At 56.2% G+C, this 27,257-nt stretch overlaps 1 protein-coding gene across 3 annotated transcripts in view; it reads right to left on the reverse strand.

Annotated features, from left to right (window-relative positions):
- The window catches only part of SLC12A3 (solute carrier family 12 member 3), a 35,600-nt gene that overhangs the window by 6,509 nt on the left and 1,834 nt on the right, over window positions 1–27,257 (reverse strand). For 2 of the 3 annotated variants that reach the window (XM_072827008.1, XM_072827007.1), the window contains exons 3-24: window positions 26,758–26,833; window positions 25,973–26,068; window positions 25,569–25,708; window positions 25,085–25,195; window positions 23,995–24,106; window positions 23,672–23,802; window positions 19,665–19,749; window positions 18,601–18,755; window positions 18,281–18,388; window positions 17,784–17,907; window positions 16,007–16,108; window positions 14,967–15,122; window positions 14,044–14,143; window positions 13,223–13,334; window positions 12,701–12,841; window positions 11,589–11,695; window positions 9,365–9,447; window positions 8,136–8,207; window positions 7,347–7,448; window positions 6,331–6,442; window positions 3,566–3,652; window positions 368–503 (exon numbers count right to left, since the gene is read on the reverse strand). In XM_072827008.1, coding sequence (XP_072683109.1) covers window positions 368–503; window positions 3,566–3,652; window positions 6,331–6,442; window positions 7,347–7,448; window positions 8,136–8,207; window positions 9,365–9,447; window positions 11,589–11,695; window positions 12,701–12,841; window positions 13,223–13,334; window positions 14,044–14,143; window positions 14,967–15,122; window positions 16,007–16,108; window positions 17,784–17,907; window positions 18,281–18,388; window positions 18,601–18,755; window positions 19,665–19,749; window positions 23,672–23,802; window positions 23,995–24,106; window positions 25,085–25,195; window positions 25,569–25,708; window positions 25,973–26,068; window positions 26,758–26,833 — 2,448 coding nt within the window. The remainder of the gene's footprint in view (window positions 1–367; window positions 504–3,565; window positions 3,653–6,330; window positions 6,443–7,346; window positions 7,449–8,135; window positions 8,208–9,364; window positions 9,448–11,588; window positions 11,696–12,700; window positions 12,842–13,222; window positions 13,335–14,043; window positions 14,144–14,966; window positions 15,123–16,006; window positions 16,109–17,783; window positions 17,908–18,280; window positions 18,389–18,600; window positions 18,756–19,664; window positions 19,750–23,671; window positions 23,803–23,994; window positions 24,107–25,084; window positions 25,196–25,568; window positions 25,709–25,972; window positions 26,069–26,757; window positions 26,834–27,257) is intronic. The other variant, XM_072827009.1, reaches the window with a different exon arrangement.

The raw sequence follows: 27,257 nt of genomic DNA on the forward strand, positions 1-27,257 counted from the left end.
TGACACCGCCCCCCCCCACCCCCCAGCTCCCTAACCGCTCGCCTCATCTTCAAGCAACCACAGCAGCCACCACTGTTCTTGTAGGCCTTGAAGAATCTGGAAGACACTGTCTGGCCGGGGGTGGCCATGGCTTCAGGCTACATATAGGGTGGGGTCCACTGGCTAAGGACCAAGAATGGCTCTGAGTTCCACAACCAGTTTACCCCGCATCTGTGGCTGGAGGTTACCTCAGAGGCTGGGGCATGGTGGAGGGGGACGGTCAAGGGGAAGGCATTAAGGAAGTTCAGGACAGATGGGGCACATGGCCCTGACCCAGAGGAGCGCCCTGACCCCCACCCCACCCCAGCCAGGCCCTTCTCTCTAGTACCTTGACTCTGTTCTTATTAATCTCCTCATCTGAGATCTTCCAGGGACAGTCCCGCCTCATCTCTGCAACAGTGGCCTCGTCCTTGAAACCGTCATTCAGGCGGAAGGGTGCAATCATGTCCTCAAAACGCTTGGTGCTAGGGACAGAGAGCAGTTGAGACCGGGTGAGATGGCCCAGTTTCCAGGGAAACCAGGTTCCCTGAGGTAGATGGAGATGGGCGCCACAGGGAGGGACACCCTTTTTAGGCTGAACCCATTCTGCCCCTGTGGTTTCCATCAAAGCAACTTCCACGTAGAAATCAGCACAGGCAGCTGGGTCTGGCATTCAACCGGACTTGCACCAGTTGTCCGCAATGACTGCCCTGGGATCCACCTCCTCCCACCCAACCGCTCCCTGAGTAGTGCCTGAGCACGATCCTGTGCCAGGCTCTGTGCTACACACCAATGCACAAACCCTACAATGCCCCCTATTTACAGCGCTCACAGTCTGCTGGGCAGTAACTAGGCAAGTCCAGATCACAAGTTTTATGAAGGCACAAACTAGGTATCAGGACATGAAATATTTGGGGCAGGGAAGGCCTCCCTGAGGCTGAAGGATGCCTGTCTTTCTGCAGCTAGCTCTTCACAGGCCAGCAGGTGCTGGGCCACACAGAACTGAAGGTGCAAAGGTCCTGGGGCAAAAGTGTGTCTGGTCTATTTGAGGAGCAGTGAAGGAGCCAGTCTGGCCAGAGCAAGGTGAGTGCAGAGGAAAGTGGGGTGAGGTGAGAACACAGAAGTGTGAGAGCCCAGACCAGGCAGGCTTTCCTATTTGCCCTGAGTGAGATGGAAAGCTGATGGAGGCTGTTCTGTGTGACTTGACTTCCATGATTAGAAATAGGGATTTGAGGGGGCACCTAGTGGCCCAGTCAGTTAAGCGTCTGCCTTCTGCTCAGGTCATAGGTTCCTGGGAGGGAGCTCTCCAAAGGGGAGTCTGTTCCTCCCTCTCCCTCTGCTCCTCCCCTCTCTGTGTGCTCTCTCTCTTTCAAATAAATAAGTAAAATCTTTAAAAAATATATAGAAATTTGGACTGGTCGGCCTTCAGAGGAAGGCACCTGCAGCCATGTGGATGGATGAGCTCACACTGGGGACAGGCATGAGAAAAGAGTCCAGGGCCGGATCCCATCTCTGACCAGAGAAAGGAGGAAGGGCCGGCAATTGGAACCGACAGAAGGGCCACTGCCGCAGGAGGAATCCTGTGGAGGCTGAGGGCTCTGAAGCCAAAGGAAGAGCTGTCTCAAGAAGGATTGCGGTGTGGGATACAGCGGGGAGGGAGAGGGAGGGACTCTGCGGGCGATGACGCCCGGTGGGGGGAGCGCGGCGGGGGGGGGCTCCGGGAGGAAGTGGCCACAGTGGGTGTGGATGTCTCTGCAGAAGTTTGCCCGAAGGAGAGGGAGCGGGCCAGGAAGTGGAGGCAGGGAAGGGCCAAGGCCGGGGTTCTAAGGATCAGGGCTGCTGGATGGGGTCTGCGGCTCCCTGGGCCTCCCCCACCCGGAAGGTATTCCTGCTGCCTCTGTTCCGGGCCTGTCTCCAGCCTTTGCTCCTAGGCCAACAAGACAGCCGCATCCTCTCGCACATTCTAGTGCATCTCTGCAGCGCTCCCCGTGGCTCTGGACTTCCTCCAGCCTGTGTGGGGCCTGCGGAAACGCTGGCGGCCCCGGGGCTGGGATTTACTCATCGACCCCCCCCCCCACCCCCGACCCTGGCACAGGGTAGGAGCCCCAGTGTCCATCACCACTGACACATTCCTTTCTTCTCCTCTTGAGTTCCTTCCGTCTCCAGATAATGGGGACTATAAGGGAGATGTAGAGGTCAGGACAGACCTTATGTTACGGAGGAGATGGAGTCCCGGAAAACCTCGTTCACATGGATTTACATAAAGCAAGCCCGATTATAAATGTTAGCTTCAGAATAGGGATTGAATCATTGAGCAAGTGAGGCGTCATCCCTCTGATCCTGCCATTGAGCCTAGCTACACGTTCTCGCGGGGGTTTGCTTAAAGTCCGTGCGTAGAGGGAAGAGGAGAGTTGTGGCCCAGACCCTCCAACATTTTCCCCACCCCTAGAACCCGTGTGTTCACATAAATAACATCAGGACTGTAGCGGCCACGCTTCTGCCTCAGGGCCTTTGCACGTTTGGTTCTGTTTGCTCTAGAACCCCTCAGCCCCATGGAAGGGACAAGCCTGTGCCATGGCCCCTGCCCTCCAGCCTTGTGTCTCTGAGCACATGACTGTGCCAACCCTGGCCATGGCCAACTGCAGCAAAGGTAGACATGAAATGGGCTTTGCCGCAACCTCTTTGTTGACCTAGCAGGAAAGGATGAGCTGGGCCCGTCACAGTTCCTGTTTCAGGAACTTAAGTTGGGCAAGGCTCAGAGAAGGAAGCAAGTCTGTAGTGGAGCCGAGACCTCATGAAAGGGTCAAGGTCTAGAGCTCAGAAGCCACAAGTAGACAGAAGCCATCGATGCAGCATTTACTCTGGGCTGGACACTGGCACTGTAAGCACTTTACACGGACTGCCTTTAGGACAGTGGTTCTCCACGTGAAGTGCCTGGACCAGCACCTGAGAGCTTGCTAGGAACGCAGGTTCTCAGGCCCTGCCCCAGACCTACTGACTCAAGAATCTTGGGGTGGGGCGGGAGGAGGGGGACTCAGCGAGTTGTGTTTTCATAAGCCCTCCCCGAGTTTCTGACACAGGCCGAAGTTTGAGAACCACGGCTTTATGAAAACCTTCAGGGTGTTGGCTAAACTCTAGAAATGTTTGAGTAGCAAGCAAGACCCCTCCCCCACTCCCCACAGGTCCAAGGGGTCCCTTGAGGACGAAACACCTGCCTTCGCTTGAGCAGCAGAACAGCCCAGACGAGCACCAGCTTTAAAACACTTGCTCTAAGAAAAGCACAAACGGGAACCTTCCTTGTCCCTGTCAACCAGCCCAGGTGTGTTTCGGGCAAAGGCCAGAGCTGTGATCTGATATGCAAAGGAAGAAACCCCTGACAGGAAAATAAAGGGCTGCAAACTCCTACCCTTCACCCCCTCTCCACCGCACCTGCCCCCCCATCTCGGTGGCTGAAGGACGAAGCCTTTGCCTGGCTCCGCAGACAGACAGAAAGGGGACACACAGCTGGCCCTCCTGCCTGGGAAGTACATCAACACAGAGAACTTACTGCTCAGCCCGTGGCTTCTGGTTGATGTCGGGAAGGACGTGAACTTCATGGAATCCCAGTCGGAACTTGCTCAACAGGGAAATGATCCTGGAAGACGGAGATTTTTAAATACTTTTTTTTTTTTTAAGATTTTGTTTATTCATTTGAGAGAGAGAGTGTGTGTGCAGCAGGGAGGGGAGGGAGAGGGAGAGAGACAAGCAAATTCCTGGCTGAGCAGGGAGTCCAACGAGGGCCTCGATCCCAGGACCCTGAGATCATGACCTGAGCCAAAGGCAGACACTCAACTGACCGAGCCACCCAGGTGCCCCTAAATATGTATTATTCCATTCAATGAATTTGTGCTGTGTCTACCGAGGATCCAGCAGCGAGTACAACAGATCAAATCCTGGCCTCAGGGAATTTACATTCTCTCCTGGGCGGGGGTGGACAGAAAACGAATATTGATAAACTAGATCAGAAGATGACAAGCGATGTGGAAAAGTAACTGAGCAGTATTTCCCCCAAGGACCTGGTGGCCATCTCTGGACTAGCACACCTTACATCCCAATGTCTATACGTCTGCCAGGGACCTGGTTACAATATAGTCTGATTCATCTGCCCTGGGGTGGGGCCTGGGATCCTGCATTCTGACAGGCTCCGAGGCGTTGTGATGCTGCTCGTCCATGGAGAACACTTTGAGGAGCAAGGGTCTAAGGGATGGGAAGGTAAACCACAGGAAACTGCAGGGTGGACCGCGGAAACAGAGATGACACATGTGAACTAGGTATAGAAGGAGTGGAGAGCCACATGGCACTGACTTTGCATGCAACAGGGGAGGAGATGCCATCTGCGGGTGGTGGCAGTCAGGAAAGGCTTCACAGAGGAGGTGGCAGTCTAGCTGGATGGTGGATGGTGTGCAAGATTATTATAGGCCAAAGAGGGTGTGTGTGTGGGGGGGTATCCATGTGGAATGAGCCAAGGAGCCTTCTAGATGATAAACCTGCCTTGGCTCTATCCTACCCAGTGCATTAGAATGACTGGGCAGGACATGGCTTTGGGGATACCCCCAGAACAAGTAGGTAGGGTTGAGTGTGTGGGGGTGGGAAGTCCAGACAAATGAGGGGATGGGAGTACAGAAGGTAGAGCGGGAGCAGTGAGGGGCTGGCTGGGGTTGGGGGGTGCAGGAGCTGGGGATAAACCGTAAGGACCAGGCCATGGCCAGCCATCAAGCCATGGCTGGTCCTCCTGAACTTGAGAGCAAAATTAGGAAAGCAGAGCCGTGGGCAGATGTGCTGGTATGCAGCGTGGGGGTGGCGGGCCTGGGCAGGGCCCGGGCCAGAGCAGCGCCAGCTTGGCCGCAGGGTCACAAGGAGGCCAGAGGGCTTGGCCTGGCTGTGGGACAGTTGGGAGGCAGAGGACATCCCACAACCTTCACATGCGGGACACCCCAGGACCCCATGGTGCCATGGCCTTGAACTAAACTAAACCTGCTGAGCCCGGCTCCCATTCAGGGCTGGAATGGAAAGCTGAGCCAGCAAAGCAGCCCTCCTGACTTCTTTATCTTCTGGAGATCACAGAGAGGCCACATGCTGCTTTTCTCAAGCAACGCTTTTCTCAGCACTTGCTGAGAAGGGCCGTCTGGGCCAGAGGTTCTCCGTGGGGGCGAGGGCCAGGAGATGGGATTGCTGGTCGCCCTTAACTCACACAGGGGGTGACCGAGAAGAGGTCCCGGGGATGTGCTCCTGGTGGCACACGCCCTAGGGTCCTGACCCCTGACATCATGGCCGGGGTTGCTGTAGAGCTCACCGGGCGCTGGGCAGAGCTTCTTCTCTTTGGCTAATTCCTCCCACTACCTAGAGCAAGCCCCCACCCACTCCCCGCCCCTCCAAGCAGTCTTCCATCCTACAACCTTCAACCACATTTGACCTTGCTCTAAGCAATGCCGTTGGCCAGCTCCAGGCACACATGGGCCACCTGCCCGACCCCACACCTGTCTACCTGCCTTACCGTTTCCTTCCTTTTCAGCTTAAATCAACTCACATTCTCACTTAGCCACATCTTGAAAGGAAATTTCACGTGGCAATTTTCAACAGAAAACCAGCGTCTCTTGCCAGAAAGAGGCGATCCATGGAACCCAAGTAAATAAACCAATGTGACTACATTCTGGCTGGCTGCTGTTGCCTGCCAAGCTCCCCAGCCTGGCCCGTCCTCTCTGGTTGAGACAGATCAGCATGGGTTCCCGAGCAGAGAGCCCTTCTGCGGAATGAGCTGCACGGTTGGAAGAAAATCAAAAGTCACTTCTCACCTACAAATTCAGTGGGATTTGCTGCCCCAACCCCTGGCCACTAAAGTCACCTCCTGTCTCACCAGGGAGAGCATCCCAAGCTCCCTAGGGGGAGGGGGAGGACGTTGCCCTGAAGGATCCTCAGCCCCACCTTGTTTTGCAGCAGGAAGGGCATTCTCCATCCTTCAAGGTTTCTCTTGAGCAGATTTTAAATGGTGGTTTTAAAATTTAACACTCCTCTCTGTTGTGGCTGGAACTAGGGCATCTGGATCTTATTAAAGGGAGGATGGGTCAGCAAAACAACTTCCAGAATGAACAGAACCTGCTCCTGCCCAGAGGTCCCTCACTACTGCTGTGACCTGGAGAGAGCTGAATCTGTCATGGCCTGGAGTGGGGCGGGGTGTGGGGGGGTGCAAGTGGGGGAAAGCAGGAGGGGACACACTTGGGCAGAGCTGGGATGGCACTGGTCCTGTGTGGTCCCCCACCAGTACTCCCCACTCACGCTTTTCTCTCCTGGTCCATCCTGTTGATCTGCCCCCCCACGAACACGCGGATCTTGCATTTGCTCCATCTCTTCTTGCGGCCGAGAAGATAGGGGATGAGGAGGGTGAGGCCTGGCGAGGAGGGTCCCCATCAATCACAAGGGAGCTGCTCTCAGGACAGAGCACCCTCTGGGTCCCCTCCCCACTCTGCCATTGGCACACCTCTTCCCCTCTGTGGGCCTCTGTTTACCCATCTGTGTAATGAGGGTGCTAGACTATACCCGAGTGGCACACAGGCTCTGCGGGCTGGGGTTCATGTGGCCTGCATGATGTTTTTAAATAAGTGAGCTGACATTTAATAGCTGGGGGGTTTTCATGTGAAAATCTGGATTTCCAGCATTTTTTTTGAAGATTAAAGATTTGACCAGTGGGTAGGAACCCTCATCCCTCCTTGTCCTCTCTCCAGATGATGTTGAAGCTGTCACTTATCACTGTGTAACCCGGGACAAATTACTTCACTGCTCTATACCTCAGTTTCCTTATTTGTAAAGGAGTCTCATAATAGTTCCTGCCTAGCGCTTGCATTTAGTGTCAAGTATATAGTAAGTGTTCGGTCTATATAAGCTGTCATCAATGAGGTACATGCTACTGGAACAGAAGCATTTTCTGTCTATGTAGGGCTCTCTCAGAGGTGGAATGATAAAGCATGTGTCTTAAGAAAAATGGGAGAGGGCGTATTTTGGGGGGAAGTGAAGAACATCCCTACAGCTTCCCCCATGTATGGGCCTGTGACCCTGAGGTCCGTCTTGACTGAACGTTCCATCCCATGCTGGCCTCAGCTCTTCCTATAAAGTCCCCCATTCTATAGCCAAGCAGAGGAGCCCAGCCAGGCTTCCCCCAGCCCAGAGGTGAACACAAAGGCCTGCTTTGCTGGGCCTCAAGGTCCCTCCAGGTGCCTTGTCCAGAGCGGCCAGGAAGGGCAGGCCGTGGAGGGGAGACAATCCCGGGGAGAGCTGGTGACCCGGGGGCCACTCACCTCCATCATCAAACAACCAGTAGATGTCTATGCTCTTCTTGCCCTGCTCAGACTGGAAGATGGTGCTGGCCTGCTCCTCCCTCACCAGGGCGTCGGGGTCCACTGCAGGAGCAGAGGGCCGGGTCACCGTGGAGATGCCTGACGCTGACAACGGAGCCAGCTGCCCCGAGAGGTGCTCTCGCTGTCACCCAGGCCAAGCACACAGCAGCAGGAAGCCCCCACTGCAGGCGTGCGTGGTGGGGACTGGTCCAGAGCAGCACCACCAGCTCTTCAGATAGTGAGACCCTGCAACCCGGTTCTCAGGCAGTGGACCAGGAGCAGGGCTATGCGCCCCTGCCTTGCTCCCAGTGTCTGTCTCCCCGGATTCTGGTGGGCACTGGAGAGCAGGGACCCTTCTCTTAGACACTCCTCTGTGCCCCTCACCCCACAGGATGCCGCTGACGCCAGCACCGTTCCCTGCTTCCCAGCGCACCGTGGGAAAGGGCTGGAGGAGCTACTCCCGCCTCCCCGCCTGTAACATTTGAGCATGGCCAGGGGGCCCGGGAGGGGTGGGCATGGGCCCCCGTGTCAGCTGGGTGGGTCCCCACGGTGCCAGGACCCCGAATTCCCAAGGAGGGCTACAAGGCTGAACGCTGCCCAAGCCCATCACCCCGGTTCCCAGTTACCCGGCGCCCAGGGGTCTCGGGCACTTCCCACCCGTGTGACCAGGCTCCCTTACGGCCCACCACCAGCTGCCCCACGGGATGAGAGCACCCCGAGCCTCAGAGTGGGGTGTGGACTGACGCGTGCCTGAGACAGATGGCCTGGCCCCATTGGTGCTGGCTTCTTTGCTGTCCTCTGCTGGGTCAAACACGGGGTTAACTGCAAGAGAAGGGTAGCTTTGCTCCCGAGATCTCCTTGACCTGGGGCGCTCCTGGGCTCCTTCTCTGGGCCACCCGCTATGCTGTCACCTTCCCCTCATCTGGCCCCTCCCCCCCCACCCCGCACTGGCCCTGCATGCTGCAGCCCCACCTGGCTTCCTCCTGCCCCTGCATCAGTACCCTGAGCCGGGAGCACTCACAGCCCTCCCCTGCTCCGCAGACGTCCCCCTCGTCCAGGGGCCTATCTGGCCACTTGCCCTGTGTCAGTGTCCCTGTCTGAAATGAATTATGGGACCACTGCATTTCCTATGGGAACCCCAGCTTCCCCGGGGGGCAGATCTGGCCTTGTTCCCGGCTGTACCCCCAGCACCTAGCGCAGCATCCGACGGGAGCACAGCCGCTGCTCTGTGAATACCAGTTGCGCCAATTTTCATTGAACAGCTGCTGTGTGCCAGGCATGCTGTCTGCCCAGGGTGACCCGGATCGACACCACCTGGGCCCCACCTGCCAGAAATGTGGCTTCCACGTCTCTCACCCACCTCCCCCATCCCACCCCCATTTGTTTCCTGTATTATCTGTGATTTCTTTCGGCCGCACAGGAGCAGCACCATCCCAGCTATGCCCAGGTGTGTCCCTTCCTGCTCCTCCCACCCCCGACCTGTGCATTCCTGTGTGACTAAATGTAAAACATCCCTACTCAGCAGCCCAGAGATGGTCTTAGGGACCAAAGGGTCCAGGCTCTGGTCTCTATGTATTTTCATGCTCTGGCATCTTTTTTTTTTTTATGCTCTGGCATCTTTACATGGGCACGCTCCTTTCTCTTCTCTTGTCCTTCCTCTCTATTAGACCCTCTTTATCCCATCTGGTTATAAAAAACCCTGATAGTGGTTGGGGAGCTCTGAGGTCCAGTCTTGATTCTGCCCCCAGATGGAAGCATTACCTTGAACCAGTCATGTCCCCGTTCTGGGCTTCAGTGTCTTCATTTGGAAACTCGAGGAACTCTGAGACTCCATCAAAAGCCAACTTTTTAGGCTTTTATTCCTTACTAATTCCCCCCTCTCTTCCTTCCACCACTTACAAAATATCAGGTTCTAGAACTCTCTGGGATGCTGTTCTGGTTTTGAACAGGGGTGCCAAGCAGGTGGGGCATGTACTCACTGTGTGCCTGCATCACCTCTGATATGTTGAGCCCCTCTCGCATCCTCATGACACACACACCATAGTTGAAATCAAAAGCATCGCTGGAAAGACAAGAGATGGGGTCAGGCTCCTCTGGCCCCCAGCCCCCAGACACCAGATGTCTAGAGCTGGCCCCGCCTCCCACCATACCCTCCTCTCTTGGCACCTTGATCTTCCCACCTGTGTAACATGCAAGCAGAGCTGGGAGGCCCCCAGAACCCTCCTAGCTCTACAGTTTGTGGCACTAGGGATGCTCTGGACCCTGTACTCAGGGGAAACCGAGTCAGGCCAGTCTTCAAGGCAAGCCCTGTCCTCCTGATATGCTCGGATAATCTGTACAGGCCGCCAACAGAGGTGGGATGGGAATCCTTACCCCTATTTTACAGAAGCAAGACTTGAGTTTCACTGAGTAACTTGCCTGTGGTCCATGCTAAGGAAGTGGCCAGCTGGCTTAAAATCAAATAGCTGAGACTGATCCCCGAGGGCCGGCACACACAGGAATGGCCTTGCTCAGGAGGGCAACAACAGCTTGTCTAAAGGGAATGTCTAGAAGACTCCAACCTCAGAAGTCTATTCACTGCCCAGTGGACAGAGGTCCCCAGAGACCAGTCAGGCTTGATCTGATGGGCTAAGCATTGCCTCCATGGCCTCCTTTATTTATTTTTTTTAAGATTTTATTTATTTATTCATGAGAGATACAGAGAGAGAGAGAAGCAGAGACATAGGCAGAGGGAGAAGCAGGCTCCATGCAGGGAGCCCGACGCAGACTCGATCCTGGGTCTCCAGGATCATATCCTGGACTGAAAGCAGCGCTAAACCGCTGAGCCACCCAGGGATCCCCATGGCCTCCTTTAGCTAGACATCTCTGGGGCGGGCGCTTCTCAGGCCCCAGGATTTTGGGGTCTTGGAGCACTGGAGCCGGGGGTGATGCTGAAGGACAGATGTTCCACCACTGCCTGTTGTCCTTGTCGGAGGCAGCTGAGTTGCACGGCTCAGGGTCAGGGAGCTGGGTCATAGCAGACCTGGAAGCAGGTCCCTGGAAGCAGGTCCCAGGTCCCCAACACTCCCTCAGTTTGTTCTTTTTCTTTCTTTCAATTTATTTACTAATTTTTAAAAGATTTTTATTTTAATTTATTTAATTTGAGAAAGAGAGAGAGAGAGAGAGAGAAAGCGCGCACGAGCAGGTTGGGAGGGGCAGAGGGAGAGGGAGAGAGAGAATCCCAAGCTGACTCCCCACTGAGCATGGAGCCTGACGCAGGGCTCGATCCCATGACCCTGAGATCATGACCTGAGCCAAAATTAAGAGTTAGATGCTCAACCAACTGAGCCACCCAGGCGCCCTAGCCTTTGTTCTTTTTTTTTTTTTTTTTTTTAATTTTTTTTTTTTTTATTTATGATAGTCACAGAGAGAGAGAGAGAGAGAGAGAGAGGCAGAGGGAGAAGCAGGCTCCATGCACCGGGAGCCCGACGTGGGATTCGATCCCGGGTCTCCAGGATCGCGCCCTGGGCCAAAGGCAGGCGCCAAACCGCTGCGCCACCCAGGGATCCCGCCTTTGTTCTTTACACGCTACTACACGCTGCCTCTCTGTACCATGTCAACATAGAAAAGCAACTCAGGCAGGCATTTTCAGGAGGTTGCACAGGAGGAGCTAAAGGAGAAAGGGTTTGGGGTTCACCCTGAAATCCCTGAGGAGTTTATCCTCCTGGTCCCCTTCCTCACACTACTGCCTCCTGGGAGGCCTGGTTTTGCTTCTTGCTCAGTAGCACCACCTCACAGCTTGAGAGCTGGCTATCAGCAGGCCTTCTAGAGTTCACAGGTGGGCACAAGGTTTTCACCTAAAAACCTACCTTTTCAATTTCTCTGAGAAGCCAGAAGATCTGGCAACACTGGGCTCACATTTCTGTGTGCACACAACTGGCTGGAGCCAAGTAGCAGCTTTACTGCAGCTTGCCACAGTCCTCACTGCTCCCTGTCATCCCACACCTGGTCCCCTTCACTGTGTTCCCTGCCTGTTCCCTGCCCACCTTGGTGTCCACAGGCCATAGGTCAGAGTGGCGAGCCCTCAGTGGGTCTGTTCCTTTCTCAGGTTTGGACCAGCTTCTTATAACATCCACTGCTTCCCCTCTGCTTCCCAAGGCCCAGGAAACTCCAAAGGCCCAAATAACAGACCCCAGGCCCTGCCTCCCTCACGCCCTCACTCACTGCAAGATGCCAATGTAATCTTCCACCGTGGCCGGGTGAGCTGACTGCCAGTTCTTCTTGAATCCAACCACCAGAATGTTTGGCTTCATTCTCCCAAGACCTGCGGCCTGCAAAAGGGTGTGGGGGGAGGTGAGGGACTAGGCCTCGTGCCCCACAGGGGCGCTGTTCTCTCAGTCCCACCTGCCCTCCTCACCAGGTGGTGAGGGCTCAGGAATCACATCCTGAGGGTCAGGGTCCTGCTGGCCTGGACACACTCATGAGAAAGGTGAAGCTACAGCCAGAAGCTACAATGACTGGACTGTCCCCATGAGCTCTGGATTATCCCACTTCCTGCTTCTTTAGCAAATTATTTCTCATCACAAGGGACTTAAATTTGTATACCAAGCTTAGCATATCCCCAGGCCATCTTACCCATACATCTTTCATATTTCTTTTTTTAATGTTTCAAAATGTTAAAAAAAATTTTTGAAGTGAAATTCACATGACACAGAATTAACCATTTTAAAGGGTATAATTCAGTAGAATTTTAGTATATTTATAATGCTGTGCAACCATTACTTCTATCCACTCCCAAAATATTTTCATACTCCCAAAAGAAGACCCTGTATGTTCTTTTCTTTAAAAAATGAGAAATATTTGGAATTATTAGAGAGACTTTTGATATGTTGGCTCAGGATCGACAACTGTTATTTTATCTATGCATCCCATTTTACAGCTGAGAAAACTGAGCAGTAAAATGAATTGCCCAATGGAACGTTCTAGAACTTGATCTCAGTGGGGGTTTCACACCACTGGGTGTATCTGCATACGTAAATATTTATCAGATGATACACTTAATATTTTTCACTTTGCTGTCTGTATATTATATTTAATAATAATAATAAAAAAGAATTGCTCAAGGTCACGCAGGCCTCACAGGCTTCAAGGTCAGTTTCCCCTAGGCCCTTGGGCACCCGAATAAAGTGCCTTGAATCAGCATATCTGGAGAGACAAGAAAGGCAGGGACCCCTGGTGCAGCAAAAGGAGCTTCAACTAGCCTCTCAGGACATCCCGCCTTCCAGGTTGTCACATCAAGTAATACGTCCTGTGGCGAAGCCCCAACCCCGTGGCACCTGCATCAGAATCTGAACGCCGCTGCGGAGGTCCTCAGCGATGACATCTGAGTAGAAAGCCTTGATCTTCCTCTTGTTCAGCCACTTGGTGTGCCCATTGGCGATGAGCCGGAGCTCGGGCATCCTCTGTTTGCGGGGTCCCTGTGGGCGGTGGCAGCCGTGACGTCAGGGGCTGCCTTCACCCTCTGGCCTGGTGAGATTCAGCAACTCTCCTCCCTGGAGGCTGCCCCATGGGCTCAGCCACCCCCAGAGGTGCCCATTTCCCCACTGGAATCAGAGCAGGGAGGGAAAGAAGAGGAGGAAGGAGGAGAGAGGAAGATGGAGGGAACAAGCAAGAGGCAGGGCAGCAGGGAGAAGCCGAGGGTTGGGGCAAGGGAGGGGCGACGGCCGGGCCCACAGCTTGCTCCACTGCCCCTTCTGCCCCCCACTCCTCCCCACACTCTCTGCCCCCCATGCAAGGTGGACTTCACGCCCAGGGGCGCCACCAAGGGTACACCTCCCCCACCTACAGGGGCCACTCACGATAAGCACGTGGCCACAGATCATCAGGCTGAGATTCCGGGTGAAGGTGCCCACAAAGTCAACCAGGGCGGGGCGGAAGTTGGGGGGCCCCGTGAGCACTAGGCACTGGGGGCTGAGGAGGGGGAGGCAAAAGTGCATGAGCCACCTGGACAGAGCCCACGGGCATCTGGGAGCAGAAGGCAGGTGCAAGGAAGAGCAAAGACTGGGACAGGGAGGCACGGCACATGCAAGATCCCTGTGCCACGTGGGTGGGTGACTCGGCCTCTGGATGAAGAGGCCGCCAAGGGTCATGGTCTGGGGCCACTACCAGACTCCGTTGGAGCCAGAAAAAAATTGGTCACCCACCAGCTGTGTGACCTCGGGGCAGTTACTTAATCTCTGTGCGTCGGTGTTCTCATGGGTGACGGGGTCAGTGACCTCACCCCCCCCAGGGGGTCGTGGCAAGGTGGCCTAAGGCCCTCCGCACAGCAGTGCAACATAAATCCACGCGGCCGACGGTTGGCACGAGCTCTGGTGGGAGGGCTTCCCGGACACTGTCCTCGCTAAGGAGTCAGCCTGGCGGATGACTGCGACGGGACCACAAGACCAGATCGTCCTGACATGGCCCTCTGCGTCTCCGGGAGCATATTCTGCTGTGAAAACTCAGGTACCAAGAGGTCACCAGACGCGCTTGGTCCCCGCGGAGCAACGTCAGCGCGGGCCCCTGACCGCAGGCGGGTGCTCCGGCTCTGGGCCCTCTCGGAGCCTGGGTGGGGCCCACCCCGGGGTCTGCCCACTTGGGGACAGGAGCCCTCCCAGAGCAGGGACGTGGCTGCGCTCACCGGTAGTTCTTGATGTGGTCCTCCACCTCGTTGAGGCCGACCGAGTAGCTCAGGGCCAGGTTGTAGGAGCCGGCCTGGACCGAGGAGCCCCAGTTCACGTCTGAGCAAAGGGGGGGGGGCACAAGATTAGAAAGCCCCCGGGAGAGGGGCGCCTGGGTGGCTCAGGGCTTGAGCATCTGGGGTTTGGCTCAGGTCATGGTCCTGGGGTCCTGGGATCGAGTCTCCCTCTGCCTGTGTCTCTGCCTCTCTCTGCGTCTCTCATGAATAAATAAATAAAATCTTGGCGGGGAAGAAAACAAAAGCAAGCCCCGGGAGAAACCAGCCAACCATCGGTGCAGAGGGAAGGAGCGTTGACCTTGTTTAGAAATCAAGCACCGTGGAAGCTGGGCCGCCTGGCCTGTGGACAGCCTGCAGATCTCTTCCTGACCTTTGCACCTATCGTATGGCTACATGTTTAAAAGTTACACTTCCAAGTATTAAACTCTACAAAACATTCTCCTCCCTTGACAAACAGACAATGTCCTGGAAAGCCAGGTTCGAATTGAGAATTCTAGGCTTTCCTGGAGTTCCGTATCCTGTCCCCAACCGGGCACTGTCACCCTGGGATCCTTGTTTGCGTGCATGTAGACACCATACCGTGTCCACCTGCCCTTTGGTCAGCCAGGGCTGGGTGTGTACCCCAGCGGGCTGGCCACTTCAAGAGGATGGCCCTGGGCAGGCAATTTCATGGTCCTGGGTGGCAGGAGGACAGTCCAGAAGAAGAGGTGTGGGCTCGGAGTGGGCATGTTCCCATAGGCTCCTCACCCCATGAGGCTGGAGGGTGATGCAGGCCCCCTGGCTGGGCTGAAGGGCAGGATGGCTGGCTTGGCACCCCCCAGGAAAAGGAGAGCCCAAGCTTCTGGGTGACCCGAGAGACTGCACACCTGGCTTCTTGTAGATCACATAGAGCAGAAGAAAGAGGACGACGCCGATGGCAATGAGGGCTGCCCACCAGGTGAGAAGGAACATGATGACCACAGAGATGACCGCTCCAAATAGCGCCGACCACTTGCTGTAGTATCGGAATGAAGGTCTCCACCCTGGGTGGAGGACGCAGGTCTGTGGGCACACTCTGGAGCATCCTTGTGGGCCAGCGCTGCTGGGTGGCAATGCCAGCAGTGCCCAGAGCCAGGGTCCCAGCCTGTGCCCACGTTCCCCACCCCGGGCTCTCCTGGGGCTGGGCCTGGAGGCTCTGGGGAGGACCACACGCCTGCCTTGGCTGGCATTTGGCCACGTTGACAGGCTACGCCAAGGAGGAGGTGTCCAGCTGCTGCCAAATATGGCCATATGTCAGCACCAGCCCCGGGCCCTGTGTGTCTCACGGAGCCAAGGGGGTGAGAGGGCAGGGAAGGACCTGATTCTGCCTGGCTCCCTAGCACAGGGCCATGCCAGGGCCACCACTAGTGACAGCTGCCCCATGGACAACTGTGGGGCATCAGGTTCCCAGTCTAAGGAAAAGGTGGCCTGGGGGACCGACCCATTGGCGATTTGGGGGTCATCAGAAAAGAGAGATACTTTACTGTCATCTGCCAGAAAATTTTCAGAATAACATACAAATCGATGGCCTATATGAGCAGCACCCCCAGAGTTGTGCAATGTGCAACCTGCAACAACCTGTGACTTTGGCCAATTCTCTCCCTTTTCTGGGGAGTCAGGAATTCCTGACTCCCGTAAGTTGGGGGCGGAGGGCACCAGGGAACTCCTCGCCCCCTGTAGACAGCGTATGAATCCCTGTTCAGTGTATACCGTAAGTGCTTAAGGAATCAGAGCTGCTATTATTATGATTATGACTTGAATGGTCCCTTGGATTGGTTTCCATTGGAGAGGTGACCTTGGTGGGCTCACCTGCACCCGTGCCTTCCCCTCCCCCTTCCTGCCCTGGCCCCACGCGCCTCCTCCCTGGAGCGGTGAGGAGGCTGCCTACCAGGTGAGTTGGTGATGGAGGCGTGGAAACAGCTGAAGTTGATGAGCGCATAGGAGCACAGGAAGAAGTTGGAGATGATGGGGGCAATGGTGTTGAGCTCAGCTTCAGGGACCCCGGGGGAGAAAGAGGACAGTCTGTTGGGCAACCCGCCCAGGAGCCGCCCGGTGCCCTCCCTCGCAGCTGGGGGATTCCAGACGGGCTCCAGAGGCTCAGTGCGTCTCAACCTTCTCATCTGTGAAATGGGCCCATCATTTTGTGAAACTGATGGGCTGATGTTTTGTTTACCATAAAATGCCGGCTCTTACGAGGATGGGGAGCAGTGGGAGACATTAGGGGATAACCAAGGACAATGGCTGTCACATTTTTCTGTAACCACAAATTACAGTAAGAAATACATTTTACAATGTGACCCAAGACATATATCATCTTTTATCTGAAGCCCCGAGACCATAGGACACGCACAGTTCCATCCACAGTGGAAACCCACTCAAGAACTAGTCCCTTCCCTTCCCTGTCTCACTGGGCTGCCACTGCCCCGGGCACCCCAGACAAACTTCTACATGTGTGTCCTTGTCTTGGGGCCTGCTTCTGGGGAATCCCACAACAAGACAAGCACCTCTCAAGTGTCAGGACTTCTGTGCGTGATTTCATTGAATTGCCACAAGAACCCTGTCCCAGAGCATCTGGGATCATGGTTCTCAGACTGAAGTGCAGTCAGATCCATAAAGTCTGAGCTGGGGGTAGACTGCAGGATGAGCAGGAAGCAGAGATGTGTTTGGAGAACATCAGTCTAGACATTCCCATCCCCTGGGGGTGGCCCTGCTACCTCTTCATCTGGTTCAGGATCCAGGAGTCTCCAAAGTCTGGAAAGGCTCCCCCGAGTGGAAGTGAGTAGACTGGTAGGGTTAGTCCTAGGATTGGTGATGCCAGCATGACTGGGAGGGATTGTGCTATGGCAGGCCCACGGGGCCACCAGCAGCCAGCCCCCACCCTGCTCCTACATAGAGAGCAGGGGCCAGAGGGTCATCATGCTGTAACACAGCCACTGTCCTTGCCTGGTGAGGCTACCTATCTGCCTTGTTGGCTAAGGAAGTCAGGAAGTACTGGGGAGTATGTGCATGTATGAATGCAACGCATGTGTGTGCGTGTACACAAGTCACTTCCTGCCCACCTGTGACACACCTGCTATTGCTCCCATTCTGCAGATGAAGAAACCGAGGCTCAGGAAGGTAAGGCAACACAGTGGGCATATGGAAATAGCCAGGATAGAAAGCCAATCTAACTAACTGGTTAACTGGATCCCTCTCCTGGGGGCCTCCTTTACTGTGAAGTCCAAGGAATCTGGCAACTCAAGGTCTGGGAAATGAGACCGTCTAGTTTATACACCTACGGAGATATCGATCCAGCTATTTGTGTCAGCTCCCAAGAGCTGTCCTGTGCTCTGAAGTTGTCCTGGGCACTAATTTGGACCAGCTGGGGGCTGGGGGGGTGGGGGGTAACTTGCCAGGATACAGGAATGGGGAACCAGAAGAGCATGTAGGGTCCCTTCGAACAAAATAGAACGGTCCACCCACCTGGCGTGGTGTGGGAGCCACCCCGCCTGGAGGCGGGGGCAGTGGGGACCCCATGACCAGCCCCACTCACTCAGGGATTACTCACTGAGTGCCCACTCCCTGCCTGGCCAGGCTGGGCACCGGGCGCCAGGGTGAGCAGCACGAGGAGGAGCCCTGGCACGTGGCACCCCAGGCCCCGGCCCCCCGGCCTTGCAGCCTCTCACCGATGATGATGAAGGCCACGGCGATGGCGTAGGCCAGCAGGTAGCCGCGCACCGGCTCCTTGTTCTTGCCGTAGCCCTTCCCGAAGAAGCCGATCAGTGGGTACAGCTGGTCCTGGCACAGGCACTGTGGGCACAGGAAGATGTGTTCACTGCGGGCTGGGCCCCGCTCCCCCCTCCCCCGCAGGCCCCCCTCCCTGGGCCCTGTTTGCTCCCTCCACCTCACCAGGGAGATAGCAAACGGGGTGGGTATCAAACGCATCCAGGCAAAAGTGGGTCCCCAGGCTGCACAGGGGACCCTCTGGGGTGGGAAATGCAGATGCTCTTCAAGCACACTTCGGGAAGGGGCTGCTTCCTGCAGGAGTTTGCTCACTGACCCCCTGTTCCCTCAGTCTGCACGTCCATGTCCCATGCCAGACCTCAGTAGCTGTCACCCGGGGACCCTTGCCCCTGGGCCTCCCAGACACCACCTTCCCGCCCTCCCCATTCTGCAGCCTCACCTGGAAGACCTTGGCAGCAGACACAAGGCAGGCCAAGGCGGAAGAAAGGGTGGCCCCAAAAATGCCAGCCGTGATGAGGGGCGCGAAGCCGGACACCATGCTCATGGTCTGCAGGGACACGGGGTCTGGGTCGCTCATGGTGGTGCCCCTCATGCCTGGAGCCCAGGGCACCCCAGTGCCCCCTGCAGGCAGGGGCTAGGTCCCAAGGCCTCTGAGTCCACACCCCTTGCCTGGGGATCCCAGGGGCCGCCGAGGCACTGGCCCCGGGCCCCCCACCCGAGCTCTGCTGGGGCAGACTCCCCGGCAGAGGCCGCGTGCACCTGGTAGTAGTTGATGAGGCCATAGCGGCAGCTGCCCTGGTGAGCACACTCGGTGAAGTTCCAGCCGTAGCCGCAGGCCAGCCCCTCGCAGGCGCCCGAGCCGGCGGTCACCGTGTCATTCAGGACCCCGGAGGCATCTCGAACCACGCAGGAGCCTGAAGGGGGAGCAGGGCTTGGGGAGGCTCCTCCCTCCTCGCCTCCCACCTCCCCAACACTGGCCACTTCTGCAGAGGGCCAGCTCCCCCTGTAGCATGTAATAATACTTAATAATAACAATAATAATGCCAATGCAAATAGCTAAATGCAGGAGCACTGACGATGTGCCAGGGACCATGCTAAGGACTTCAAACAACCCTGGGAAGCAAGCCTCACTATTGCTTTCGTTGTTGTCGCTCTACAGAGGCACAGTGACCTAAAGTGACCTGTTAAGATCACCATGTCGTCCTTAAAGCAGAGGCCAGATTAGGCCACGTCCCTTGGCCGTCTGTGAGCAGCTTACCTAACAAGGTGGTTACTGGGAGCAAGAGCACCTGAGAGGACCTCAGTGAGAGGCAAGTGTCAACAGCCCAGGCCTGGGTTCAAAGCCCAGCCCCACCATCAGTGGCTGTGTGACCCTGGGCAGGTCACTTAACCTCTCTGAGCTCTGGTTTAGTCCTCTGTAAAGTGGCGGGAATGGCAGTGGCCCAGATGGAATGTGATGAGGCACGCAAAGGGCTGGGCCTATAGTTTAAGTCCGTGGCTGGCATCTTCTTCACCACCACCATCATCCTTATTGTTATTATGAGTCCTCAACTCAGAGTATGATTTGTCCTCTAGGATTTTCCCACCCTTGAATCTGTGACTTAAGGTTTGAAGGGACCAGAGAGCCTGGGCTGACCACTCCCACCCCCACCCCCACCACAAACTACCGCCTCCCATGAAGCTGTTCTAGTCACCGCCAGTTGTCCCCAGAATAGGGTTTGAGGCTCCACTTCCTGAGGTTGCCATGTCGTCCTGGTCCAGCTCTTCCTGTTGGAGAGCCAAGTACCCTGTGCCCCTTCCAGCGATCTGGGCTGGCTACTCACCGATGGTGGCTGAGATGGCCAGGTAGGAGACAGTGGTCCAGAAAATGGCCATGAGTGTTCCTTTGGGGATGGCTACAGCAGGGTCCTGGGGAAGGGGGAGGGAGGGAAGGAGGGCAGCCTCTGGGCCTTCTTCCAGGTCCTGCCCTTGTCTGGGGCCAGAGGTGGGCCAGCAACCCCTGACCTGGCCTCTCAGAGCCCCCTTCCCCAGGGCCCAGGGAGGAAGGACCCTCACGACTGCAACCCACAGAGCAGGATGGGACACAAGAACATGGGGCTGAGAATACATCCAGGCTCTGAGAGCCCAGGTGACCGGCTGGATGGGGGGCATGGTCTCCTATGCCTCAGCCCCTGCCGCCCCACAGGACTGCTGGCTGGGTGAATTAATCTGCATCAGGCTCCTAGATTAGGGCCCGGCTCACCGGCCACGCTGGTTGCAAATTGATCACTATTATGCACCGATTGGTTTGTGTGGTACCACAGCAATTAATATACAGACAAGCCCCAAACTCTCCCCTCCGAGGAAAAATTGTGGAGTAACAATGTTACTGTGGAGTAACACAGGCTGGAATTTTTACCTCAGGTTCCTCCCTCCAGGCATAGACCCCAACCCCATGGCAGGCCACATGGGCATTGGGAGTAAACCCATGCACCTCCCCAGCTTTTCCCAGGCCATTCTGCACAGCTGGCAGGTAGGACCACAAATTACAGAGCTGGAGGGACCATGACATGGTTCAGCATCTCAGGCAGGTCCAAACAAGGCTGGCAACGACCCGGTTCTCTGCCTCAAACACTCAGGAGCCTGATTTGGAACCAACAGTCGTTCAGTGATGGCCAAGTCCTGGCCTCACCTTGAGGACCCTGGGCCCAGGGAGAAGAGGTACAGGCAAGATCCTGCCAACACAGGGCAGACTGGGGTGTGCTGCAGAACAAGGGCAGGGAGAGAGCACAACAGGTTGCAGGAACCACGGGAGGCCTCATGGTGAAGGAGACCACCAACCAACCGACCGACTGACCGACGAGGTAGCTCTGAAGGCAGGGGATGGGCGGAGGGGAGTGGCAGGCCAGAGCAAAGTAGACACAGAGGTGCAGAGCGGGAGGGAGGCCAAGGTCTCTGCTCTGGGGGCCCTGCAGCCCTGTCGTGTACCAGGATGGAGTGACTAGGTAAAGCACACAGTCCCTGGTCCCTAGGCCAGCAGACTGGCCTAACTTCCCATCCCACCTAGAGTGGCTTGAATGGAGACTCCAAAAATTCCTGTTCCCCCAGAACCTCAGAATCTGACCTTATTTGGAAAAAGGGTCTTTGCAAAAGTAATTAGTTAATATGAGGTCCTGCCCAGTTAGGCAGGTCTTAAATCCAGTGACCAGTCTTCCTGAAAGAAGAGGCAAGGACACACGGAGGGAAGAAAGCCACAGGAAGGCAGGGGCAGGGACTGCAGAGAGGCAGATCCATGCCAGGGAAGGCTGGGGCTTGTGAGAGCCGCCAGAAGCTGGGAGAAGAGAGGAAGGACCCCCCACCCCAACCCCCTAGAGCCTTCAGAGGGAGCCTGGCCCTTGATACCTTTGTTGTGGACGTTTGACTTCCCAAACCATATGCCAGAATAAATGTCTGTTGTTTTAAGCGCCAGTGTTCGTGGTGGTTGGTGTCAGCGTCCCCAGGAGATGGCTCCACCCGGCCTCCATCAGGCCCCCACCTCTTGGCCTGAAATCTCCGCCCCTGGCTCATAAGTCAGGCACATCTGAGTCTACATCCCAGCATCTCTTCTCAGCCATGAGAGAGGGACAAGCCCCTGAACCTCATGATGCCTCAGGATGATACGCGGCAGGCAGTAAGCACCCATAAATGGGAGCACTCAGGAGTGGGAACCGTGTTGTGCTCAGGAACCTGCCCTGGGGCCACACCAGGCAAGGAATTGACCCCACATCACTAGGAAGCCCCTTGTCTCTGAGCCTCAGCCTCCCCATTGCAAAATTAAGCTAGTAAAGCTTTCCTCGGCCATAGCACAGGGGGACGGTCACAAGATTGCTCTGTAAGCACTAGGGGGCTGGGGAGGTGTGAGGGATTAATAGTGATGATGGGAACTCTGACATCACCCCCTTAGGTCCTGGCTCCTATGTCACCTTCTGGGTGGCCTCTGGCCACCTTGTCTGACTTTGCTCCATGTCCCCAGGGGTGACCTACCCTCCTCTGCGCTCCATCTCCACCATCGAGCGAACGCCACGTCCTATTTACTTAGGACCCCCAGCCCTCTCTGAGCTTGGCTTGCTCTGGGTGACATCTGGGTGACGATGGTATGAGCCCTCACAGTCACCCCCGAGGATAACTTTTGTGAAGAACGAGCCACCCTGCAGCCACATGGAAAAAATTACCATGACCTTGACTACCAGCCTTTGGTACTTCCTCCCTGCTAGGCACTGTTCAAAGCAGGGAATCCTCATTCTCTGCTTTGCAATAGGAAGGGGTGGTGTCGGTTTTACCATTGGCAAAGCTGAAGCCCCGAGATATTTTAAGGGCCTTGCCTCAAGTCTCCATGGAAAGGAGCTACTCTTCTGCTGAGGACACCCTGTCTCACAGGACAGGCTGAGGGCTGGATTCAGGAGGGAAGGTCCCCTTTAAGGCTTGAGGGCATTTAGGACAGAGCAAAGGTGCACCCCCTGCCCCACCTGCAGCTCCAGAACAGCTGCCTGGCCCCTGACACCTGCACACCCCGATGGTTGGAAACTTGAGAGGCTGCACGAAGCGTCTGGATGAATCGTGAGGCTACGATGCTCTGTGACAGAGCTGGCAGGGGAACCGGGCTGAGCACAAGGACGGCCTCTGCAGGGACCTCGGGGCAGGCAGGCAGGCAGGCAGGCCAGGCCTCTGCTGGCTGCTCCCCAGAGAGAAGACAGGAGCCGGGCTAATGTGACCAGCTCTGATTTCCAGGCCATGTCCTGTTCCCCCTGGGCACACTCACTCAGAGCCAGGTGGGGTGGAGACTGTCTCCAAGGCACAATTCTTAATTCATTTAAGAAAATGCATCAAGGAACCCCTTTCAAGTGGGACTGGAGGCTGGGTGTGGGAGGAAGTGTTCCTAGCACCGGGCCAGGCTCTCCGCCTTCACTCCACCGCACACCATCTCTCTCCTTGACACTGCCCCAGCCCAGACACCACTGGACCTCTTGGCTTTCAAAGTCCAGCTCCGGCCCCACCTCCACCCAGGAGTTTGGCTGGAGCCCCTGCCAACGTCCGTCTCTCCTCCCCCACTTTATAGCGCTTTGTGCTTCTTCTCTAAATCTCCCATTCAATACATTTCACCACTATTCACTCAACAAACATGGACTGAGCACCTAGTAGATGTCTGCCTCTCAGCTGGGAGTGAGGACATTGAGGTAGGCCTCAGCTCTCCAGATAAAGAGAACTGGAAGGGGGAAGAGACTCATAAATGGCTTGACCTCCACACGCAAGGGGACCCATGACTCTGGCAGAAGGGCTGGGAAAGATTTTAGGACGGAGGTGTTATTTCAACGAGGAACAGAACTTCTCAAGGTAAAGAAACATCCCAGGGAGAGAGCGCAGCAGAGATAAAAATGTGGAGGAAAGACAGGCAACATGGAGGAAACAGCAGATCCTGGGGGCTGGGGCAGGGGACGTGGGGACAGGGGACAGCGGCGATGGTGGACGGGAGCCTGGACCTCTGAGCAGTTGAGAGGGAGAGCCCGGGGGGGGGGGGGGGTGCGGGTCAGCCCAGCAAGGAGGTGCACGAACCAGTCTGACCTGGCCCAGTCTTCCCCCTGAGGCTGAGAGACCCTGGGAACTAGGGAGGAGACCCGCCCTTTTCAGGGTGGTCCTCCAGGCCTAGCTGGTGTCAATCAACAACCTCAGAATGGAGGGGAATGAACAGAGTTGGTTTGCTTGGCTGGGATTGAGTTGAGTTGGACTCGACTGGGTTTTAGAAGCTCTGGCCCCGCGGTCTTGGAGATCCTGGGAGGACAGGGCCAGGAAGCAGGGGGACGAGTGTCCCACTCACCTTGAGGTCCCCAGAGATGTTGGCACCTGCCAGGATGCCTGTGGCGGAGGGGAAGAAGATGGAGAACATCCCGAAGAAGCTGCCGTCTGCACCCCGCCAGTCGGGTACCAAGTTCTGGACAAAAATGTCTCCTGCAAGACCAAAGCCTGAGTCAGGCCCCCTGGAAGGCTGGGCCCAGCCAGACAGGCAGGAGGCTCCTCCTCTCTGGCAGCTTCTGTGGTCCTAGGAGTTGGGGGTCGTGTCCTCCCACTGCCCACAGAATGGCCCAGATGGGTGGACAAGCTGTACCTGTCTCCAGAGCCATGGACCCAACCTGCACGTACCCCGGTAGCTGAAGAAGCCTTTGGAAGCCTTGTCCTCAGATGGGGGGATTAGCGTCCCCACCAAGTAGTTGGCAAAGGAGACCATGATGACAAGGAAGAAAAGCACCTGGGCCTAGGGATAAAAGACCCTAGAGGTCAGATGGCCTGGCCTCATGCTCAGGGAGCCCCAGCAGGACAGGACCTGCCCAGGGCCTCTCCTTCCCCCATTCATTCATTCATTCATTCATCTACACCCCTTAGGCTGCCAGCCCCGTTCTAGGAGTTGGCAATACAGCAAGGCTTTTGTGTTGCTGATAAATATGGAACATGACTCTAGGGTCAGAACGAGGGTGTGAGAGGGACCGTGTCGGGGCTACTTTAGCAGAGCAGCTGACGAAGGTAACTCAAGGATCCAAAGGAGGCAGAGGAGTGAGCAGCAGAGGGCATAAGCTGGGGACACTCAAAGAACAGCGAGGAGGCTAGCGGAGCTGGAGGCCAGAGTGAGAGAGAGAGAGGAGACACAGGGGTGGGGGGTGGAGGCCAGATCTGGCAAGTCTGCCCACTGACGCCCCATATTTATTCAGCCCTCCTTCCCTGCTAAGCTCTGAATATTTGCTGGATACAGGTTCCCATGAGCATGCATCCCTCCTCCCTGCCTGTAGCTTAGGTGTGGCCATGAGACCAAGTTCTGGCTGATGGGATGTGAGCAGAGGGATGTGTGCAACTCCAAGGTGGTGCCCGAAAAAGAAAAGGAAAAAGAAGTCCCTCCTTTTTGCCCTCTCCCCTCCCTGCTGACTGGGCGGTGGCCCTGGTGGCCCTGGTGGCCGCCATGGAGCAGGTGCATGAAGGGCACACCCAGGGAGAGAGAGGCCATAGGACGGAAGTGGTCTGGGTGTTTGAGCTGCAGGAACCACACACACCTGGACTGTTACGGGAGAGAGAAACACACCACTCTTGCTCAAGACCCTGATCCCTAGGGCCTATTTGTCACAGCAGCAGAGCTGAAAGCCTAGCTGATACACCAAGAAGACTGGGACTTGCTCCTGGACTGGGAGCGAGGCCTCACGACTCCCACCTCTCCACCTCACCACTTCCAACATCCCCTCCTCACCTTGGACTCCCACTCCATGCCAGCCAGGGAGATAGCCAGCAGCACGGTGACGGTGACCACGCCGATGATGCGAATGTCATTGATGGGGTCCACAATGGGTGTGCCATGCTCCTGGGGAGGGGGACAGGCCAGGCTGCAGGCTGCCCTCGGAACAGCCCACCCTCCAGACTCCTCCACCTGGATTCACCTCAACTATGGGCGCCCTCTCATAGCAACACACAAACACAAGCACCTTCCCTGCCAGCAGAGCCTCCACAGTGGCTGCTGTCTCGGCCTGGACAATTTGACCCTAAAGGCAACACACACCCTTGAAGGGGACTCAAGGAATGGTCTTTATTTGATGATATCATCATGGTCACCCACAGCGGATCAGACTGTGGCCTCGGTCCCTGACTGGGAAAATTGGGCAGACGGGAGGGAGGGCCCGGCCCAGTCGGGGTTGGAGGGGAGCAAGGTAGGCTGCCCAGGCTCCCTCTGGCTTCACCTGGAGCAGGTCCCTCACGGTCTCCGCGAAGCCCACGGTGTGCATGGCCACACCCACAGCGTTGGCAAAAGCAAAAATGAGGCCAATGGAGCCCCCTAGTTCTGGGCCAAGACTCCGGGAGATGAGGAAGTAGGTGCCACCTATTGGGGACAGAGCCAAGAGCCATGAAACCAGAGGAGTCAGCTGGCTGGGGTGGGCTTGGGGCAAGCAGACACAGAGGTTGGGAGAGGGTAACCATGGGACCCCCAGCCCATCCATGGGGACCCAAAGCCTTCACCTGGAACCAGGGGGAGCAGGCTGGGGCATCCCCATTTTGATAGGGAGTGCTCAGAGGCCCATTCCCAGGGGGAAGACCAGGGGAGTGACAGGAAGGAGGAGGGCCTTTGGGGTGGGGTGGGGCCCACCTGACTTGACCCTGCCATTGGTGGAGATAGCTGAGATGGAGAGGCCGGTGATGGAGGTCACGGTGACGGACAGCAGGATGATGATCCAGGTCAGGACTGTGGGGTGGGTGGGGATGTGGTCACCAAAAAACTCAGCTGGGGCATTTCCCAGGTGAGGAGCCACATGAGGAACCTGACTCAGCCAACTGGTTTGCCATACCACCTAAGTCACCTCCCTTCTCTGGGCCTCAGTTTTCTCATCTGAAAAATGGGTCTCTGTCTCCCACCTGGTATATTCTGAACAGCCAGGGAGCTGATGAGCCCATGGGAAGTCACCCTCCTTTAGGAATAAAAAAGTCACCACTCAATAAGCATCTTTGGTGCCAAGTCCTATGCTGTTTTACATACATCATAGAAATCCCACAATAGGTCTGTGAGGTAGGGACACTTATCACATCCATTTTACTGATGAGGAAACTAAGGCTCAGAGAGGTTAAGAAACTTGTGCAAGGTCGCACAGCATGAGAGCTAGCAACTGAACCTTGGTGTCTGTCCAGAGCACAAGTTTCTAACCTGGATGCTATGCAGTAGAGATTTACTCCAAGAGGCTGAGTGACCCACTGAGGGCAAACAGAGCCGGGGAGAGACCCCAGGCCTGATTACTCCATGTCTAGACTCCTCTGTCACACTTCCCTGACCTCTGTCACTGCAGGAGCCTGTGGCTCTGTACCCCAAATTCAGGATGGAGGTCTGGGAGGATCAGGTCTCAGGCATACCCTCGCCTTCCCTCCAGAGGTGGCACTCACCAATGCCTGCCTGGGCTGTAATCCAGGGGAGCCGTAGGTAGAGAATCACGCCCCAGATGTTGAGCATGCAACGGATCTGGGATGAGAGAGGGGTCAGAGGCCAGGGGTCAGGGGTGGGCTGGATATCCCGAAGCCAAACACACAAGTCCCTGTCCCCAGTCATGGTATGGCATCGGAACTTTGACCTAGGGGACCCTGGGTCCTTTCTTTGCTCTACTTACATCAGTGGGTTCCTACCTCAATGCCCCTCCAGTTCTGTGGGGCAGGGAGGGCAGGCGTACCCAGAGATCCACCTGCCCCTCCCACCCAGGAGGTGAGGATTCTGTGTCTGCCAGCCCCAGCCATGGTCCCAGTGGCCAGCTGTTGGCCCAGGGCCTGGCATCTCTGGGGAGCACAGCAAATGCCAGCTGAGCCAAGGCCCCACACACAAGCAGAAACAACGCTCGTGTTGCTGTGACTTCAGCTTCCAAATTTAAAGCAAAGACAGAGGCTACAGCTGA

Source organism: Canis lupus, chromosome 5 (assembly GCF_048164855.1).
Source record: "Canis lupus baileyi chromosome 5, mCanLup2.hap1, whole genome shotgun sequence".
Classification (NCBI taxonomy): domain Eukaryota; kingdom Metazoa; phylum Chordata; class Mammalia; order Carnivora; family Canidae; genus Canis; species Canis lupus.